Consider the following 15,192-nt stretch of genomic DNA (forward strand, 5'->3'; position numbering starts at 1 on the left):
AATAAGCTACTCTTTCCTAAGGCAGCAAATGACATTTTAATTAGCATGACATTATTCACTGACACAGAACATTAGCATTTTATTCTGTCATTGGATAATACAGCAAAGAAATGGAGTAAACCTTTTTTATTAATGTTTGGTTTAATAACTGCAAGTAATTTTTGCTAGATGTTTCATCTGAAACTTGTATGCTTCAGAATTTTCTCGGATTGTATCCACCCAAAACCAAGCCAAACATATGCCACCATGGCGTGAATTCTAACTTACCAAAACTAATATTAACTCACTTGCATCTTCAATTGGACTTTCTGTTAACACCTCTTTGCACTTACAGTGCTGCGAGTATGGAAACCTGATCACAAGTCCCAGAAGTAACAGATTAACATGTTACTGCTGGTCAGCTAAATTGCAATACTTGGTAACATACCTGTTGCTACCATACCTCACAAAATAAAATGTATTCTGCTTTGTATATGCACTGTACTAAGATCTTGGTTGAATGAAAGCCACAGAAGTGGCTTTCTTTTTGAAGAAAATCCACAGAAACCACTCAGCCCCATGCTGGAAAGCTTGCAGAATTCAAAAAGCTGTAACTTAGCAGTCTGAGGCTGGAAAGAAGCATCAAACAAGTCAAATTTACTGCTTGTATTCTTACTCAAAACCCCTCCTTGAAGTAGAAAATTTTTGAAAAGCTCTCTATATTCAGTATAATATCCAGGATTAGAGTGTGTGCTGACAAGGAGATTGGAAGGAAGGGAACAAGCTACTTGAAGCCTGATTTCAGGACTCGTTGGCTGGTTCTGCATAAAAGTACAGCCCTGAAGGCTCCAAAGAACTTGTCCAGAAAGAAGTGATTACCGAGGAGAAGACACATGTTAGATGGATAATGCAGGACACACCATATAATAATCTTCCATTACTCAGATCTACCAAATCACACTGTTGCCTTCCACTGGCAAATGAACAAAAGTAGCTTCAACATGCCACAAAATCATGGTTTATATCAGAGTTAGATCATAATTCAAGCACTGTGAAAGAGCAAGGAAAAAGAAATACCAAAGATTTATAACAACTATGCTAAATAAAGCAAAAAGAATGCTGGTACAGATGCATCTTTTTAAAGTACTGATAGCATCAATTAGGTTTCTTAAAGCCTCCTAAAACGAGCAAACTCTCCTTGTAATATTTCAATCATGCAGTATTTCTTAAGAAGCCAAACACAGAAAAACATGAATGTACCAATTCACCACTAATTTTGTTCTTTATGCCCTTATTGCACATTTCCTTCCTGCTTGAATTGACTTATTACTATTTAACAGGATGTTGATTTTGTTTAAGAAAGTTAGAAGAATTTTCATGCGCTTTGTTGGTGGAAAAAAAAAGACTGCACTGTGAAAGGATGGTTACAAATTCATCTCCAACAACTGTAATACACATATAAATATAATACCCATATCAGTCACCTAACAAATCTGCAAGAATCAAATATTGCAACTCTTTGTCAATTGTTCTTTTAAGTAGTTAAAATTACATGTAATTGTAATATGGAGAGAATTTAAGGACAACCAAAGAATCTCACATCCAACAAACGGATTAGAAATTAAAGCAAAAATAAAATAATTCTTCCTTTGGAGACAAATTTTAGATTATTTATCATTCTAGGTAGAGTGCTCCACAGGTGTTCCCACTAGACAAATACCTCAGAGTTTGCGACCAACAAATAATTTAGTTTAATCCCATGCTTTTCAGGTATGATATTCAGGGAACAGAAAACTGGGTTGCTTGATTTTGCTTTTTTAGATATGTGTGGCTACCAACAACTGAAAAATTGCAACATATCTCTGATTTTTCATTCAGAAATATTTTTAATCAGAGAAAAAAAAACCCCAACTTTCTTCACAGACATACATTACGTATTTACTATTTCTTCATATGCTGGAATCAAATATTACAAACATTAACAAACTGAGAGGACATGTAACTTCTGTAATTTGGTCTGATATGACTCACTGGGAACAAAATTGTAAGAAATCAGTCAACAGAATTACAGAAAATATCTTTCCACTTCTAACAGCCAAGGGACACTAAGTGCATTGTTTTTCTTTTCCCTTGCTCAAAAACAAATGCTACATTCAGAAAGCTGCGTTAAATTAAGATACATGCCTCTGATTTTATATGCAAGAATAGTATTCTGAGTATCACCTTTGAACATAGCACAAGTGTTGACATTAAAGCTAGGTAATATATGAGAACAAATTACTGAAAAGAGTTAGGATCCTCTGTCCTTACTATCCTCCATGCTTATTTTTCTAGTTAAGCTAGAAACAGGTTCACAAAACGTCTTGGGACAAATACTTTCCTAAGGGTAGAACAGTAAGCCATTGCTCTCTGTCCATGCTCTTTGCATGAGACAAAAAACCTGAACAAAGAAGCAAGCAAACTACCTCTGGACACAAAAAAGAGGGAGATGAGTTGCAACCATATGCTCTCTTTAGGAAATGTGGCCCTCAAACTGCAAAATTTCCTTATGCCTGTGTTATGCTTGCCCTGTTTTTGTGTGAATGAAAAAAAATTTTCTTAAATGTATAAACAATAGCATCAGTCACGGCACACTGAAAATAGGCTGTACTCCGAGCAACCTTCTACCCGCAGTATCTGTTGACAGAGACCATCTATTGGTACAGTACTTTGCAGAGAACACTGTCCTGTGAAAGCTGCAGTACTGAAAAAAATAATTTAGCGAATCTGAGAGGAGTTTCATTTTGGAAACATTTTCAAAAAGAACTAGAAGTTCAGGAAACGTTGATTTCCTGAGAACATAGAGTGCATTCACCATGAATCACTAACCCTCACTTGAGATCATCGTTAGTTTCATAAAAGCAGAATTATAGAACAAAACATTTTAGGAACAACTTACCAACCAAGCAATTGGATATGATTTGCTAATAAAACCAGGTGTAATTTGGGAGAAAAACGGATCCTCATCCAGATAAACAAAGAGATGAGTGAACTGCTTTAAATGACATAGGTCTCTTGTTAAAGAAGATGCTCAGAACAAAATTTTCAACCATCTTTAATATTTACTGTTATGTTCTAAAAGGTTAACATTTCCAAACAAAGGATTATTTTCAAATATATCTGAGGGAATACGAAGTTGCGGGATATGCTTAAGTAGATATTTTTCTACCCTTGGTAACCTGCAGTACAAGATGTTAATGAAAGCCTGACACCTGGATAAAGATCTGATTTGTTGGCTTGATAAATAGATGACATTAAAAATCTAAACTTTTGATGTTAGTTTTTGAAGAAGTTCATTCAGCAGCTTCACAGTCCTTTGGTTTTCTTCTCCGTTATGGTTAAATCTGTATGCAGTACGGATAAGAAGGCTACAAACTTCTTTGCTGGTACCAGTTGTCTCAGTAATCTGAAGGGAAACAGAGAAGATCGGAAATAATGCAATTATGTTGGTAAGTACTAAGAATTCTCCGTTAATATTTGCAACAAAACCTCAGATTTGTCCCTCACCGCTGAACACGTGAGATGCTCGAGTTCAAAAGCAACTTCTGCCCAAGGCATCTCTTTTCATATGTCTTGGCGGAACTGAGCAACTTTGAGATTTTTACTGTTCTCTCAAATTTAAGTGAAACAAATCAGGAGGTCAAAAAGTTTTTAAAGGAAACACAAATGAACAGACAGTGTAGCCATTTAAAAGTAATTTCCTTAGAAAACAACTAAAAGCACATGAAGGTTTTGGGTGGGTTCGGTGACACAATTCAATTCTATAAAGCTTTCAAAAGTAAAAATAAATCCCTTCCCCAAGAGATGACAAAGTACCAGGAAAAGACCCTAAGTTGCAATTTTTGCAGATCAGGAGGGACTTTACTCCATTTCATCTGCTTTGTTAATCCCGAAGTTTACCATGCTAACCAAAACCACTGCCACACATCCCAATTTGGTTCCACACCATTCTGCCTTTCATATATTGTCTTCAGGCCTTTTCAAATCACATGGACAGACTAGCTACACGTTAATGATTACACAGATACAGTCAAAATTAATCAGACCAACATACTCTGGCCTACAACAGCTCATGACCGCCCTGCAGTTGAGGTATACTCGGAGTTTTGAAAGTTAGTTATGTTGCTTTCCATAAAGAAACAAGAAATTGCCTTTGGTCTTCCTGAAGAGGTTTAAGCAGCAGACTAGTATATTACAGCATCACTGCTCAGCAGCCACACTCCTCAAGAGAGAAATACTAAAACCAGAAGACTATAAAAATACATACAACCGCCCTAATTTTATCATTACATTCTTATGCTAAGAAGAAATTGATCATTTGTGAACTTACATCTAAAATCCTAGAAACATCTTAGCCCTTCTTAAACAGAAAAATGTTATGTTTGTTTAGTCAGCCAGAAGGAATAACCACCAAAATAGGTTTCCAGTTTCCTGTGTCATAAAATCAGACTCCTTATACATGCCATATAGCCTATACAGATGGAAGAGCACACTGCTGCTGAGAGGAAAAAAGTTTTGAAGTGCTAAAACCACACACTGGCCCTAGACCTGCTTGCACAGGAGGCTTGTACTTCTTCAGAGTATGGTTTTATGGTTAGAAAGGAATAAATTCCTAATCTCATACTAAGATAGCACTATTTATCTTGAGAGACACAAACACACTATACTATTTGCACCAATATACCTGAAGGTCCTCATCAACAACAGCAAGATATTGTGGCACCCTTCCAACATTTTACTCTTCAGCTTTCTTCACATGTCAAGTGAGACTCTCTCAGATCTTCGTTCTTTTTTTCTTTCAATTATTACACCATTTTCCTCTCTGGCTTTGCTAAAGCACCAAGCTTCTGCCTCATCACTGCTAACACTTAGTAACTAGCTGTTTTACATAATGGAAAGCAGAGAGAAGACAGTTCCATCATCTCTGCAGCAGCTGGATAATTAAGGGAGTGATTTATAACTGGGAAAAGCAAAATGTTTGCACATGCTGTCTATGCCAGGTGTAAATGAACTGTAGGTATCCCTCAACTGCAGCTACTACTCCAACTATTTCTGCAGCTGTATAGTCAGGACAGCAACCTTTTCAGGGAGATCTTGTCAAGAAGTCTCAAGAAGGAAAATATTTTGACTGTAGCTGAAATAGATATGTAGCAAGTTAGGTATAGTTGCTGTAATCACGATCTTCGTTAATTCTCTGCTATGTATTTTCTTTTTTAAGAGGTAGGAACTTAACTCCAAAATAGTAAAAAAAATCTGTTTTACTTAAACTGAAAAAAACGAAGAAACACTTACATGGTAAATGAATTCCTGGGCAATCATATGTCCACCAGAAGAAAAGAGCAAAAAGTTGGTAAGAAGATGTGTTATAAGATGCTGGTTACAACACTGCTCTATATCTGTTATACGGTGTACAGCAGCCTCCAGATCTTTGGCAGAAAGGACTGTACAGCGGAAGAGTATCATTAGATGATTGTAGACTGCTTGAGCTTCTACCTGTAGGAAACAATTTCAAAGGATGCAGGATCAGAGAAGAGTAAAGGTCATACCTATGTTATTTTTCCTTTGGATTTATTCACTAACAGGAAACTGAATCCTTGGCAGAAACTACCCAAACATGAAAAAAAAAGAGTCTGAATTTAAGCAGCAGGGAAGGAAGGGCTGTACACGTTTCTTTTATACTGATTCGCACACACAGAGGTGGATAGAATGGATTTTTAAACTTTCTTTGGTCTTGCAAACTAAGCAGGCAGGGCATCAAGCCAGGATTTGACCTTTTTAATAATAAAAGGAAATGGAGAAAGTCCCTCAGCAGAACACGGTCAGATTTTTGCATTGTGGGAAAAAGAACAGAGGCTCCTCAAGGGCTCATTTCAGTATTGCTGCTACAAACCAATTAAATCCCCATGCAACCTGACCTCTGCTGATAAAATCTTCTGGTAAGAATGCAGTTTTTTCCTTCTTCCTGTGTTGTTTGCAACTTATGGTTTTACCTTTTGAATTAGCCAATGAAAGCTAATTTTTACTGGGAGTAGAAACCAGAAGATTTTGGCACCTACACAATGGAAAAAGAACTATAAGCAACTATTGCAAAAAATCCTAACAATAACTCCGTTCGCTATATTAAAAATAAACCAAACAAACTGGTAGAAAAAACCCAAATGAGTAAATGCAGGAACAATGGAAAAATATACCACTGCAGACCCAAAGGAAAAGGACACCCATTTCTCAACCCCGTTCATTAGGACAATTTGTTTCAGTCATTTACCTGACCTTGCTTTTCTTATCCCTGCCCTATTAACAATTCCACATAAAATAGTCTGAAAAAGCTGCTATTCTTGAATTATGTCCACAATTACATGTGAGGCAACAAATGATACCAGAACCTAAAGAAAGGTAACTGGAATTCTTTGAGGTCCTTTATCCCTCTGTGCATCCTATTCTTGGTGTGCCTCCATCCCACGTTGCCAGAGACTGGAGATTGATAGTAGCAGGCTCTGCTCCATGAGCTCATGTACCCTAGGAGACTCATTCTTCGTGCCAAAGTTACTGTGACCCATGTCCAAGTTTTGTTCCTCCAATGTTTCAGAGTCTAAAGATATGAAATGCCTCCAACAAATGAATAAATATTGAGGAGCAGAATATTCAGTCCTGCACGTATGACTGAAGTCTAGTGAACAGCAAAAGTAGCCTTTTTCTTCTTTAAATAATTTTAACCCTATGTATTGTACTCTTGCTGATATATAAGCTGCTACCTAAAGTAAGTAGCAGGAAGACAAAATCTTAAGTCATGAGTGCATGCCTTTCCACACAAAAATATGCTGAACGGAAAGTCCTCCAGCTTGGCATTAGCCAGAAATTCCCATGCCATCTTAATCCTTAACTGGTGAAAGGTGCAGGGGTTGAGGAGGAAACCACTCCATTTGAAAGAGCTGAGAGCTAACCTGCCAGAGGACAATTTAAAAGAAAAAGCAAATATCTAACTAAAGGCAGAAGAAGCTTTGCATGAACTGTGGGAATGCTTCTGAAGTAGCCTGGCCTGTGGAAAAAAAAAAATGTCCGACGAAGTAAATAAAGAAAAGAATCATAATGAACTGAAATATTAGACCTCTGGGAACAGATGAGTAACTGCGTGGGCTGTCAGTGGAAAAGCTTTCTTCTCACTAAAGTTTGTCATACTTTATGACAGAATAACAAAGTGATAGCATAGGGAACACACAGGGATATGATTTTATATGTGGGACTATGTGATTTCATTCTGCAGTGCTGGAGTTAGAACAATGTTCCATAAATAGATCTGCACCTATAGTCCTTCAGTTTCATTCACTTATGTTTGTTGCCTGGGTATTGCCTTCTTTCCCAAAACTGCATTCTAAACCCAGCCCTGGTTTCTTTACTTCACTGTAGCTCTAACTTAACTGCTCAGCCAACATCCCACCCCTGCTCCTAGACTATAAGACATTGAAGAGAAAAAAAATTAAAAAGTGATTGGGATGTGAGCTTGCATTTGTAGTGCCATCTGGGTGGCGGAAGGGGAAGGGAAGAAAATAAAATATTGCAGAACACACTGTTGTACATGGACCATTACATGTAAAATGAAACCATGATGTTTTACTAGCGTGGTGTACTGAGCTGCATTTTTAACTCAAACAGAATCAGTTTTTGAATTAAGGAAAACTAGAGATGCTACAGACAGATTTTGCATCTCAGCTTCATAGATCAGATTGCTTGGGCTAGTTCAAACTTGCATAATAGGTCTAAATTAAAGGCTTTAATGTATTTCCATGCATACACAGACACACAGCACTCTTCATGCAGTACAGTGTGTGAGGTTAGAACACTGCTTCCTTCTGTTAGAAACCTAGCATGTGGGAATATAACATACTTGTTACAATCTCATACATGCCAAAAATCAGTAAAGATACATAAGAGAAATCAGAATAGATGGGCAGGTTAGGATTCAGGGCTATGCCTCGTAAGTATCTTTACTGCTTCGACTGCTGTTGTGATTTCTCTTGTGTTTGCTTCTCAGAAGATGCCATAACATAGGAATGCTGAATTCTGACACACAGTGATTTAAAAAATACCATTGCTAGAGTAGTTTTACTTGTGATTAAAAGCACCCAAGTTATCCAAAAGAAAGTCAAGAAGGTGCTAATCTATATAATATACTATGAAGAGGAAAAATGTTTTCTAAATGTCACCAAGAAAATCCACAAAAATTATCTTTCAACTTCTCCACTGCAACACAATTCCCAGGAGACCTTGTAAAGCCAAAACCGCCAGTGTAGACCTTTCATTTTTCTGGTGTGCACTATTTGTTTTAGAGCAATAAGATATAAGCAGCCTATTAACTGCTTATTGCTGCTTACTATCCCTACGTTACCCACCATTGTTTGAGTCCTTTGTTGGTTTTCATTCTGAGGACAGTAGTAAAATGCCAGCAGCCACAGCAAAGCATCTGGTTCTACAGCAACCTTCAGTAATTGTTCTGCCGCAATATCCAGCCATTCTCCAAAACAAGCAACCAAAAACCAGATTTCAAAAAGGTCAGCAAGAGAACTGGAAAATAACAAAGACACGATTAAGTATTTCTTGTTACTTAACATTTTTAAATGTGTTACATTAACTGCAAAGGGTGCTGGCATGAAAATAAAAATCGTTAAACTACTCTTCAATAGATAATGCCTTACCTGCTAAGCATACAGCCATGTATTACTCTATTATCTGCAGTCACGATCAAATGAGATATACCCAGTGCTACAACAGCTTAACTTTGTCAGTAGAACAGACTATCCATAACACCAGTTTCTAATAAACTGTGACAAAATACTATGTATTAAAATATACATTGTAAAATTAAACCTTATCATTTACACTCTCCAGTTGAAGGACTTTCAAAACTTTAAATCATATCTCAAGTGTTGTATTCTAACATACTGTTGCCTTATATTGTCTTCCAGTTTCTCTCTGTTGCTTTCCAGGGTTATTTTCTGGGTTTTGGTAATTCACGAGGCACATGTTTTTTGGTAATTCATGAGGAATTATATTTAGATGGACTATATTTAGATTTTAGGGATATTCATCTCCTGATTCTTAAAATTCAGGTCCTCTTTAATGAAAATTTTGAAGGTATTTACAACTGGGTTACTGCAGTAAGCAAAAGAAAGGTGAGAATGGACCACAGCTCATCTCTACACTTTCTCACAGGTACTCTTCTAAAGTCAAGATAAGACTAAAGAAAAGCGAAATAATGGGGAGATGCAAACTAATGGTAGGCATCTCCAAAGCAAAAAAGTCAAACTGAGTGTGGAAGGAAGGACAGACAGGAGAAGAGCTGGAAGGAGATTAAGAACCAGGAACAATTATTCCTATTATGTTTGGCAAAAGTTTGAAGAATTAGAGGTTTTCCTTATGTTTTATTCCTGGGGACTCCAAAAGCTGCTATGCCACCCTTCCCAGGAAACTCCAAGAATCTTAGAAATTTCAGGAGTTGATGAAGTTGTCTGATACCATCACGTTATCTGGGGATTGTGACAATGTCATAGATGGAATAAACTGCTTTATCTTTAAGACTTTCTGAAGAGGTGGGAGGCACAGTTTTATGGATGAAGGTGTGATGTGTGCAGATAGTATTCTATGCCTGGAGTATACTGGTGACTGATGTTGTCTACAGGTGTCCCAGAAATTATTGATCCTATAAGTGATATTGTCTATATGCCACAGAATCTCAGGCTCTCAAAATCCTATTCCTAGGACACAAATCCACCACAAGAGTATTTTTGGATAAGTGTAATCACTGACATCAGACATAAAAGCTTGACATAGAGTGACATACAGTCATAAAGAGAAAACAGAGTACTGAGGTGATTGCTAGAAAAGTCACCGTTGTTGATATTCTACAGCTTTTGGAGGGGCAGCAGCATGGCTCAGACTGCAGGGAACTAGAGATGTGTGACAAAATCTGAGACTAAAATTCCTTAGCTAAAGGAACAGGATCAGCACTGGTAAAGTCTTTGAAGATACTAGAATAGGCAAATGCAACTCAAAAACCTTTGAAAAAAACAACAAATGTGACCGTGATCTAGGACAACAGCCCTCTCCTCAGCAAAATAATCTACTTATCTGACCATAATTCAATGCTGTGACAATGTAAGGATACAGGCTAGCTCTGAAACCCAGTGATGTAAAATCAAAGATGAAATTTTAATTAAAAGTTAATTACTCAGAACAGATAACTATACTTAGGGTAATATTGACAGTATTTACGACTGGAAGTGTTCATAGCTCAAAGGGTAAATACAAGTCCTTAAACTTTAAGCATTAAACTAATTTTAACAGGTACTTAGCAGAACAGAATTTAATTCTTGCCTAGAGAACCTAGGCACCACTGCACTTACAACTCACCATAACTTTCTGTACCATCACAGTGCCTGGTTTGGAGTCGGGTACCCTCCACTTCTGTCCCCACTGCTGTTTCTACCCACTCTGTAGGGGCATCTATGTCAACTGCTCCACTGTCATTGCCAAAAGTGGCCCTTCACTTTTTCTGGGACTTCCCCCCCATAAATGTACATCAGTTTATTTCTGGTTTAAAATCTCACATAATATTTACTGTTCACTGAGATGACTACATATAATAATAAATAATGGCACAGAAGCATTCTGTTGATTAGAAGTACACAGAAAGCACCTTGCTGTAAGACTTACATTTGGTGTAAGACAAAACCATTGAAAAACAAGCTATATAAACAGAGAGCACTGACTACAAGAAGCAAGAGGATACGCTGTATAGCAGTATTTTTTGCTCCTCCATTAATCCAATTAAGTAGAAAGGATGGTGAATCAGGAATAAAGCAATAAAAGAAAATTGAATACAGTTTCCTCATGGATATTAGTATTTAAAAACTTGAGCCAGATCCATTTTCTTTGTAACTGAGAGGGGTTTGGTAGAAAACATAATTGTTGCACGAGTTCCAAAGGAAGTAAGAGGATATTCTGGCAAGTACAATACTATTCAAACTAGTGTACTATCAAGGCAAAGAGGGGAAAAAGACAGTATAAGCCAAGAAAGGGCTAGGTAACAAAAGGAGAACAGACATGCTTCCACTATTGTAACACATTAAGATGGATGGTATTTGTTTTATTTGTTTGTTCTAAGTTTGAGTTATGTGTTTCCTTAAGAAGCCAGGGTCAGCTATTGGTCACACTCCAAGGGCAGAAAGGTTTGACAGACTTCAGGGATGAACAGGCGAGACATAGCACTGAACTGCAGCTCATACAGAAAGTGAGAACTGGCCAGCAGACAGCCGGGCCTCAGAGGGAACAGCAAAAAGCTTTTTTCTGCCACTCAACAACAAAAATAAAAGCCTCCATGAGTTAACTGGAACCAAGCATGAATGGAAGTACCTGCCTTCCAGGACACAGGGGGACAGTTGGGTATCATGTTCAGCAAATCTATCTGGCCTAGGCATTCCATGTTTCTATTGAAATATTTCAGGTTTTAAATCAAAATTAAAGTAGTTTATTTTAATTTAGAAGCTGTTCAATATTCGTTGGAAAGCTCACTCTCAGAGCAGATCTAAGCAGATGCATATCCAAGCCCTAAGCAAGTCAGGTTTCATCACACACCTGATAAGAAAGAATTACAGGGCAGCAACATAGACATGTATCTTTTTTCATTCTTTTCATATAGTCCTAGAGCATCTACTACCAAAGCAGAATTCATGTGTACAAACACTATCATTCATCATAGCAAGTATTTGGACAAAAAAAGCTAAGGGCAACAGGTCAGAAACATGGGGTGTCAGCTCAAAGAGTAATGTAACAATGATACTGCAGTCTAGCACTCCTATCTTTATGAAAAAAATCAAGGAATTTGAAGTTTGGTTGTTTGCACAAGCCTGAAGAAAGCCAATACAATCTCCTTCATAAAACAGTACCGCACACAACAGGCTCTTTCCAATACTAGTTGCTTTTCTGGTTGGAAGAGTTCTCTTGTTACTCAATCCAGAATCAGTTTTAAAAGCTTTGGGGGAGAAATGGGACAGCAGGCAAGTAAGCATTTCTGTTATACAGAAGCTGTTTAGTGAAATGAAAAGAATGACAAGACTTTGTTTACTCAGAGGCTTATTGGTCAGGTCTATAGGTGCTACAAAGTTCAGGTTCAGTAAGTAATCGAAGTCCTGTTCTTTAAAACAAAGCTCTATTTAGAGAGTAATAACAAAATGATGAAATGTCGCCACTAAAGATTTCAAATGACATGACTTTTCACAAAGTAATATATGCAAAGGACAAAAAGTTAGCAAACATAATACTGCTTACCTAATGTTTGTATCTTCTACTAATGCTTTGAGCATATCTGAAATGTGTTTCAAGTGTTGAGACCAGTGTGTAGTTGGCAGTTCTGAGGAGGGAGGATGAAAATAAAACTCTTAAAAGTCTAGTCTGTCCAACTAGAACAGAACAGTGAAATTAACCATATTAAGCTAGCATTAAAATTTGTGCAACTTGATTCAGTTATCACAAAGCAGTTAAAATTTCATTTCAAAATTTCCCAATTTTCAACAATACCTATTACTGTGTTTCTTAGAACAATTCATTGACAAAGCCATGTGAGGAAGTACAGCTACGGATATTCAAATGAGGCTGATGTACCCTTGTGCAAATGCTACCTCAATATTAAATATATAATCAGTGGAGTAACTTTCCCAGAAGCTCTTGTACTGAGTTGAAATTATTGCTCATGAAATACCATACTGAGCAGTGGCTTCTTGCTCTATAAAAATGGGAAACCTGAAAAAAATATTAGGTTTGCAATCTAAACTATCAGCAGAATTCAAGCTTCAGAGACAAACGGCAAGGCTATTTCTTGTAATAGACATGAAAATTTCCATAATAACAATTACTAATATTAGAAGATAAGAATATTTAGTATTTTTACAATCTCAGTAATTTGTCTTCATTCCTACAAAATTATGCTCTCTTTCTTTGTTATTCACTTCTAGTTTAGTTTTCTTTAAAGTTACATCTGTGTTATTGTTACATAAGAATTAGATGTTCCTGCAAAAAAATACATTAAAAGAAAATTATTAAAATTGCTAAGTCAACACACCCTATTTAGGAAATGGCAAAATTTTGTCTTGATCCCTTTTAAAGTTATTTTAAGACATACACAGATTATGCAGGTTGGTTAATGCTGCAAATATTTCATGAAGAAACTTACCGAAAGGACGTCTGAGTAAAGCTGTTACAAGAGGCTGGTGATGGTAAGGGAAGTAGGCCTTCAGTGGAAATTTATGCTAAGATACAAAATCATTATTTTAAGAGCTTTCTGGTCAGTTTTCAAAACAAACCCACAGTGAACAATCTCATCTAAAAGGTAGTAATTAACAATACAGACTGAAGCAAGAGAACACAAAAACTCTACACTTAATTTTAGGATTTTGCATAAAGAAAGAAGGGAGATATTTAGAAAAAGCTTGCTTAGAAAATAATTACTTATGGATTTTTAAAACACATGCATTAAAAAAGATTCAGAGTATGAAGAAAATTACATCTCAATATTCTTAGGCTTTTTCCCTGTAATCACAAAAGTCTTCACTCTTAATATGCAGAGGTTAAAAGAGACACTAATAAGTTTAATTTCATTTTCCAGTGTAAACAGGTTCATGGATCATATTAAACTAAGAACTAATAACATCTACAATATCTGAGGGGATGATGTAGATTATTGCCTTATATTCAAAAATGCAAACCTACAATTCTTAGGATCTGAGCACAAGGTAGGGTAGTCACAGATAACAGACTTGTCCTCTATTTATCTGGGTACCTGTGATTTGTATACTGTGAACATTGCTGCTTGTGCAATTGAGATGAGCAGCAGCATACCTTTAATCCTTTTGTTCTGCAAACATCTACCTTAGGCACATCTAATGTGTAGCATGCATGTGCAAGTGCAATACGAACTCCCTTTGAGGTGGGCCAAAAACTGGCAGAAAGGCCAGGCCCAGAGGGTGGTGATCAGTGGCATGAAGTCTAGCTGGAGGCCAGTAACTAGTGGTGTACCCCAGGGGTCAATACTGGGTCCCGTCCTGTTTAACATCTTCATTAATGATCCGGATGATGAGGCAGAGTGTTCCCTCAGCGAGTTTGCTGATGACACAAAACTGGAAGAAGTGGCTGATACGCCAGAGGGTTGTGCTGCCATCCAGAGGGACCTTGACAGGCTGGAGAAATGGGCTGACAGGAACCTCATGAAGTTCAACAAGGAGAAGTGTAAAGTCCTGCACCTGGGAAGGAACAACCCCAGGCACCAGTACATGCTGGGAGCCAACCAGTTGGAAAGCAGCTTTGCAGAAAAGGACCTGTGGCTCCTGGTGGACACCAAGTCGAATGTGAGCCAGCAATGTGCCCTTGCCGCAAAGGCAGCAAGTGGTATTTTGAGCTGCATTAGGCAAATGATTGCCAGCAGGTCGAGGGAGATGATCCTTCCCCTCTCCTCAGCACTGGTGAGCAGCCACTCCACCAGCCAAACCTGGAGTACTATGCCCAGTTGCAGGGTCCTTAGTACAAGGGAGACATGGGCATACTGGAGAGAGATCAACAAAGGGCCACAAGGATGATTAAGGGACTGGAGTACCTCTCCTATGAGGAAAGGCTGAGAGAGCCTAGAGAAAAGAAGGGTCAAGGGGGATCCTATCGATGTATATAAATACCTGAAGGGAGGGTGCAAGGAAGACAGAGCTAGGCTCTCTTCAGTGGTGCCCAGTAACAGGACCAGAGGCAATGAGCACAAACTGAAACATAGGAGGTTCCATCTGAATATCGAAAAACACTTTTTTTGTTTGTTTGTTTAAACTGTGAGGGTGACCAAGCACTGGCACAGGTTGCCCAGGGGGGTTGTAGAGTCTCAGTCCTTGGACATATTCAAAAGCCAACTGGACATGGTCCTGGGCAACTGGTTCTAGGTGGCCCTGCTTGAGCTGGGGGGTTGGACAAGATGACCCTCAGAGGTCCCTTCCAACCTCAACCACTCTGTAATTCTGTCATTTCAGTCTTCATGTCTCCATACCAATGACCTTAGAACTCTTCTGTCTCCTTTCTTTAGGAATAAGAGACTATTTAGCAAATAGATCATCTCTTGAAACAGACTGGGAATACAGACTCTACAAAATG

General features: G+C 37.8%; 1 protein-coding gene across 3 annotated transcripts in view; it reads right to left on the bottom strand.

Moving 5' to 3' along the window:
- Positions 1-1,683: 1,683 nt before the first annotated feature.
- The window catches only part of FANCC (FA complementation group C), a 92,738-nt gene continuing 79,229 nt past the window's right edge, over positions 1,684-15,192 (bottom strand). For all 3 annotated transcript variants that reach the window (XM_072859430.1, XM_072859429.1, XM_072859431.1), the window contains 5 exons: positions 13,241-13,316; positions 12,340-12,421; positions 8,406-8,577; positions 5,311-5,511; positions 1,684-3,424 (listed from right to left, as the gene is read on the bottom strand). In XM_072859430.1, the coding sequence (XP_072715531.1) occupies positions 3,281-3,424; positions 5,311-5,511; positions 8,406-8,577; positions 12,340-12,421; positions 13,241-13,316 (675 nt within the window). In that variant the 3' untranslated portion in view covers positions 1,684-3,280. The remainder of the gene's footprint in view (positions 3,425-5,310; positions 5,512-8,405; positions 8,578-12,339; positions 12,422-13,240; positions 13,317-15,192) is intronic.

This window comes from Ciconia boyciana, chromosome 4 (genome assembly GCF_034638445.1).
Source record: "Ciconia boyciana chromosome 4, ASM3463844v1, whole genome shotgun sequence".
NCBI classification, from domain to species: Eukaryota; Metazoa; Chordata; class Aves; order Ciconiiformes; family Ciconiidae; genus Ciconia; species Ciconia boyciana.